The sequence below is a fragment of the Sitophilus oryzae genome, unplaced genomic scaffold (assembly GCF_002938485.1).
Source record: "Sitophilus oryzae breed Bouriz unplaced genomic scaffold, Soryzae_2.0 scaffold_177_pilon_pilon, whole genome shotgun sequence".
Lineage (NCBI taxonomy): Eukaryota > Metazoa > Arthropoda > Insecta > Coleoptera > Curculionidae > Sitophilus > Sitophilus oryzae.
In genome coordinates this window covers 5,100,629-5,107,626 of record NW_022146479.1, presented here as the reverse complement: position 1 = coordinate 5,107,626, position 6,998 = coordinate 5,100,629, and the positions used below count along the sequence as shown (strand labels likewise).

Genomic DNA, 6,998 nt, shown 5'->3' with positions numbered 1-6,998 from the left:
AGGAGCTTGCCTCCGGCTGAAGTACCCGTGAGGTGTAGGCTGGAGGATCTGTCTCCATTTTCTCCATCTCTTTAACTTGCTCTCTCCTTAGGCCTGATACCGGTGTTGTCCCGTTTCTATAATAGAGGATGTGTCTCTCTTTCTCTATTGCCTTCTTGGATTTGAGCTCAATTCCTATTGTGAGGACTTGACCATCACCCTCCTCCCTCGATTTGATGATCGCCAACTCGATGTCCTTACATTGAAGTTCTGAGCCTGGATAAGACTCAGCAGGTAGGTGGTGTTTTTCCCCTTGCTCCTCAGTCCGTGATGGCCGCCACTTGTAGATCGTTGTGTTGCGATCCGATCGCCACTACTTCGTCCAGTATAGCCTCTTCTAGAGACGTTTGCTGGTAGGTGGTCAGAGGAACCTCTGGGAAATCCTTTGGCAGCACCGCCATTTTCATTTGTCCAGCAATAGCGGCAAAGCTGGTGATACGTCCCTGCTTGTCTCCCGGTATTGGACGGCTTTCCATCCTGGGTTTTTTCACTCCCTGCCGGAGAAGAGGTGAAAGATTCTCGCTCCCTCTCTTGCCCTTTGATGGAGATGAGTCAGGTCGGTTTCTTATAACAAATTATAACAAAACGTTATAATACCAATAAAAACAGATATGAGCAAGCAATACAGAAAACAAAATAGAGGTTGTTTCAAGAAACATATGCCATCTCTCTCGAAAAATAAAATTTATTTTTAATATCAACATAGATCCGATTCCGTTTTGGTTCATAGCTACAGCTACAGGGTGTTAAATCGCAAAGCAATTATAATAAATCGAAAAAAAAGACATCCTATAGCTACGAAACAAAGCAGAATCGGACCTACGTTGATATGAGAAATAAATCTTATTCTTACATGAGGAATCTCCCCACGAGAGATGGCACATGTTTTTTGAAACACCCTGTATGTCTCTAACCATATTGACATTAATATGCCAAATAATTTTTGTGGTGCGTTTTAATGCATAATTAATTTAAAGATACAATACATTCGTTATAGTAATATGCCATTACAATTATGACCAATTTATCAGCAAAATTACAAATAATAGCTACTAATGCGGCATAAATTTAATCTAAATAAACAAACTAATCAAAATATATATGTGAAATGTACTAGGGCTAAATTTATCAAATATTTACCTAATACATTTTTTCCCAAAATGGATTACCTTCTTTGCTTTATCTAATTCAAGGTATCTTATCAGGGTCTATTAGTCATTTATGATAATCTTAATCAACCTCATCCTCTTGTCAGTGTGTTGTTATTTTGACAAATATATTTCGTGTTTTCTTTTTACATTATGTTTCTTTATTAAAACAAATCAAATAGTGACTCACCTTCCACTATTCGATATTCATTCGACTGCATGTAAGGATCAATCATGATGTCTAAAAAATGACAGATGACGGAAAGAGGTTTAAATTTCTATTAACGTGAAGGTTTCGACCTGTTAGTCATGCAGAAAATACCTATAACGGGAAGTTGAAATAGCTAGACGTTTAAAAGCATCGGTGATGCGAACCACCTTCTATTACATGCTTGAAAAAAGTTTTAAATGATGCTTCATCATTGGAAATTGACAGGACAACACTGCCTAGTTTTGAGCGGATGTCTGAAATATATATACTTAATAAAAACTACGTTGGAAATTCGTTTAAGACCAAAAATACCTTCAATAATAATTGAGTATATAATTACAATCCTTCAACTCCTCAAAAATCAAGCACAGACGTGTGCGCCAGTTTCATATTACAATGTCGGAAAATAATTAGATATAGGCTTGTAAATTTATTGGTAATCGAACCTTTCAATATCCAGGCTAAATTAGTTAAATTAAATTTAATCCAAGAATAGAAAACAATTAGGAAAATATAGGCAAAATATGACACTTTATTAAACCCTCATTAATTCAGAATCAGCTACCTTGATATATTCTCCAGAGTTGAGACGTTATTTGACATTAAAATGATGAAGTATGTAATAATAGCTATAACTAATAAATGTTTCATATTAAAAAACATGTTGATGGACAGATTTAATTTTTTGTTCTGCCGAGCATTAAAATAATTATGATGTTAATGATTTAAACTTAAATGCTAACATGGTTAGCAAAGTGTGCGTCCAAACTAAAGCGTTTTGGTGTATTTTGATAAATTACTCTCTCAGCTGATTGCGCAGCGTCTGATTTTAATAAAGATTACAGCAATTAAAACATTGTTATACAGTATATTATTAGAAATATGTGCAATTGCAGTTCATAATATCAAACATTTATTAGTAAATTACCTTTATCTTTTTATTTCAAACGAATTTTGAGACTCAACATCGAGACATATGTCAGTGATTAATTAGATATAGCTTTGAAACGTTGGCAAGGGCCACGATAAATTTATTTCAAGGTACTTACGATAGTGTGCTTTAACGGAGATATACTTTCAAGATTACTCTATCTATAAGTTGTTGTGTTGTTAAAAGGGCATACTTGAAATCTGATTGCACCCTTTATAAAGTACCCTGAAGTAAAGGTGATATTGATTACATATTAAAGAAATGTCAAAAAGACTGAGAAGACATTAAACCCTGAGATGAAGATCTTCAGTAAATCTTCATTTTAATCGATGGTCCGGCCAGCGGACATCATTAGTCCGTTATAAAAGGTACTCTCGGAAATATACGGCCAGTCGGTTAGTGCAGCTCTTCAGTTCTGTGCGTTTAAGTTCTGTCTACAATGCCGGCGCCACATCAGCTTTCATCGGCTCTTCTAATTGTTATTTTAGCATCACTGGTCGGTATGTAACGTACTATTAAGCTTATAAAGCTCATAAGTAGCGATTCACACTGATTTTCCCAAACGTCATGTCAAAGTACCAAAAGCCCACTATAAACATTGGCTTTAGATTTATAAAGAAATGTTCTTAACCTACGTTAAGTTATTTATGTTCATGTTCAAGTAAAAATACAAAAAAATATAAAAAAAAAATTTAAATCACTTTTGACACAAATTTCTAAGGGATTTAATTAAATTAAATAATGAAATATAACGCTATTTTTTTAATAAAATTATTTCGTTTTAGTTTGCGGCATATAATAAATATGCTGTGAAATTATTCTCATGAAATGTTGTAATAAAGTTTTAGGTGCTCTAAACAGATTAAAATGCAATAGTAGTATATCACAAAATATTAAAATATGAATAGGTATATACTTGACAACTGAAAATAATTTATTTTATCTAAAACTAGGCAAAATAAGTTAAATTTATTGTTAATTATGCGCTTTCTTTGCACTGTAAGGGAGTTAGAGTAACATAGCAGTTTTTAATTTTTATGAAACAAGTGTAATGCAGAATTTTTGTATGAAAAAAAAAATCCGTTTTTTATTCCTTCAATATCTTATAAAGACCAGTAAAAGTTTAACCTTCCCTTACCACTTTATTTTATGAGATAGAGAAAAATACGCTATATTAAAAAATACAAATTTTCCATTGGCTACCATAGCGTTATTTAAAATATATCCTCACGTGCGTACTTTTGAGAAAAACTCTGTTTTCTGATTGGCCATCACAAATGCGCCTCCTAGCGGATATTTTTAGAGCTTCAATATAATTTCTAGCTATTTCTCTTGGCCGATTTATTTATTATAATATTTTTTTACAAAGTTATACGATAAGTAGTTTATGAGAAACAGTGGACACCCGGTACATAAAATAATAGTTCAGTCATTGGGGATCAAAAAAGGGGCCTGCTTGGAAAAAAGTCCGGAAGTTTTGAAACTTTGCAGGTTTATAGGTTTTGGGGTTTCTAACTAAAATCCATAAAATGCACATTTCCAGATTTGCCGCCGGCGCCGCCATCTTGCCAAGATGGCGCCCAAAATCGGTATTTTGTGAATATCTCGAAAACTATGCGTTTTTGGCGAAAATTTGAGGAGAGTAAAATTAAATAGAATAAAATTTCCTATAAAAAAGGTTTTATGAAAATGTTCGTTAAAGTCAACCGTTTAGACACAAAATCCCTGGAAATTTTACAATTTTGCAATGAATATGATATATTATGTATAGTCGATTTTCCGAAATCAAATATCGATTAGGGTTCACTAAAACTAGTTTTAGTTTAGTTTCTTCAATTTTGTCATGAAACAGTGGCGCATCATTAATTCGCTCATTAATTTATGAATAATTAATTGTCGTGCTGGACAGCATTCATTGCGAACTTACCACCAGGTTCAGCATTGGTCTGGTTGTACCAAAGATGCCGAAGAATCGGGTTGGAAGAAAACAAAAACAGGCATTACTCCAGTCGCAACGTTGAAAAATCCAGCTCTAAAATCCCTTGGCATTTTTATCCTGTAAATGCAAAACCAACAACTATGGTAAAGCCTGTGGATACACAAAAGCAGGATTAAAATGTTCAATGATTTGTGCATACTGCAATGGGAAATCCTGTGACGTCACTGAAGTGTCACTCAACGAATCCGATGAAGAGGAGTTGGACTTGCCTATCCCTCTGGCGGCTGAAGATGAAGAGTTGGACGTATTGAGAGACCCCCTGATGAGACCAGCACAGCAGACACGATCGACTTTGACATAAATGAGCCAGATCCGTCGGGCTTGTGCAGATAAGTTAAAGTTTTTAAATTATCTAGTGGAGTAGGCTTCCGGGGAGACCATATACTTTACCTCTTGGGTGGTGTGGAAACAAGTAGACATTTTCAATAATTAAAATTAATTATTTATAAATTAATGAGCGAATTAATGATACGCCACTGTTTTATAACAAAATTGAAGAAACTAAACTAAAACTAGTTTTAGTGAACCCTAATCGACATTTGATTTCGGAAAATCGACTATACATAATATATCAAATTTTACGCAAAATTGTAACATTTCCAGGGATTTTGTGCCTAAACGGTTGACTTTAGCGAAAATTTTCATAAAACCTTTTTTATAGGAAATTTTATTCTCTTTAATTTTGCTCTCCTCAAATTTTCGCGAAAAACGCATAGTTTTCGAGATATTCACAAAATACCGATTTTGGGCGCCATCTTGGCAAGATGGCGGCGCCGGCGGCAAGACTGGAAATGTGCATTTTATGGATTTTAGTTAGGGACCCCAAAACCTATAAACCTGCAAAGTTGCAAAACTTCCGGACTTTTTTCCAAGCAAAAATCCCCAATGACTGAGCTATAACCCTATTCTATTTTTTTCTGTACCTCTAAAATCATGAATAATGGAGTTAGCAGTTTAACACATTTTACCGACGATATGGTATCGAGCACTGGACCTTTAAATAAATAAATAAATAACTTTCAGATAGCGCTCCCAGTTCCAGATTGTACAATCCGTATCCGGCTATACCTGGAATAGTTCCTGTTTTTATAAGACCAGGAGACACGCCGCTGAGAGACATAAACGCAGATCTGGCGCAAGCATTCGAGTTTAATGCTCAGAAGCATGGCAGAATCGCATTCGGACGGAAAGTTAGCGAACTGCTCAAGGAAAAGTCGAAATTGAAAAGTCTAAACAGAAAAACGAAAATCCCCCTGGACGAACAGGAAAACCTCATTAGCCCCGAAGAAAATAGCAGTTCCCATATACAAAAAATACCTAAGAGTGTATATTAACATGTCGTGTACAATTTTTTTGTAAATATATGTTTTAGTAATATAACTAAGCTATATCATATATAGTATATACCTTTGTGGCGCACTGAAACAGCAATCTAAAAAATAAAAAAGTTGTTTTTCTAAAAGCCACTGCAGTAGAATCCAATAAAATTGCAACACAGATTCTCTTAGGATTTTAGTTGTCAACGAACAGCATTTAACGACATTTGGGGCAGTCGTTGGCAAAATTAAAAGGAATTAAAAAAACTGTTTATTAACTGTTGACGTTCTGATCCACTCATTAGATTTAAATTTAAGAAATTATATTGTTTTCATAACCATCTTAACTTTTTTAAATGTATGTATGGAATTGTGAGTTGTATACAGAGTGGAATAAATACTTGTATTCTGGAAAATTAGAAATCATAAATTTGAAATGTTTTTCTTAACAGAAACTGTTTCATAATAATTTTTTCTAGATAGGATTAATTTAAAAAAAAGTTTCCAGATTACAATTATTATATATATTATTTATTTTTGGCCCATGCATGTTTTGATAATTTCCTTTCCAAATATGTTGATAAACGGTTACTCGTAGCGACTTTTATCAAGAGGCCTCTTTTACGTAAAAAATGTCGGAAATATAATAATGCATTTGTCACTCAGTAGTTTTATACAGGTACGGACGAACAGTTGTTACTCTTCAAACCAGTTAAAAAATACATAGGTGGCGTCCCCTACAAGTAGGAGTCATATTGATATCGTAATCAAATTTTTCATGTCATAAAACACCCAAACACCAATTTTCATCCAAATATTTTCTTTTTTTTTTTAAATCGAAATAAAAATGAAAATTCAACACCTTTTATCCCCAAAACGAAGCATTTTAGAACATAAATTTATAGAACTGTTTTACTTATTTTTAACTGCAGATTATGCTGCCGAAGTTTCCCGAATACAATTCGGACCACCCTGTATATTAAAGTGCACAAAAAAAATATTTTTTTACTTTTTCTGGTAAAGTTGAGCTTTTAATATAAGAGCTATTAAGAGATGCCTCGTCGTGATTTTTTATTTCTCTTTTAAATAACACGGAGAAACATTTCTTTTTTCTTTAGAATTTTATTGCGGTCTAACAAATCAGCGTTTTGTAAAAATTAATACATATTCTGGTAGGAAAAAATTAAACGGTCTTCAAAAAAGCTCTGATATGAATTTTCATTTAATCGACTCGTTTGAAAGTTATTGAAGGTTAAAGGTCAACTTCAAATCGTAATATGATACCTTTTTCACCACAATTTTTTATATTTTCTCACGAAAAAACATAAAATATGATATTTTATGTGTTTCAGCC

At 33.5% G+C, this 6,998-nt stretch overlaps 1 protein-coding gene across 1 annotated transcript; it reads left to right on the top strand.

The window, feature by feature from the left end:
* The first annotated feature begins 2,424 nt into the window (after window positions 1-2,424).
* On the top strand, window positions 2,425-5,723 carry LOC115882164. The gene is made up of 3 exons (XM_030900039.1): window positions 2,425-2,439; window positions 2,589-2,829; window positions 5,352-5,723. Exons 2-3 carry the CDS (start codon window positions 2,769-2,771, stop codon window positions 5,660-5,662), a joined length of 372 nt encoding a protein of 123 aa, XP_030755899.1. The 5' UTR covers window positions 2,425-2,439; window positions 2,589-2,768; the 3' UTR covers window positions 5,663-5,723.
* The last annotated feature ends 1,275 nt before the right edge of the window (window positions 5,724-6,998 follow it).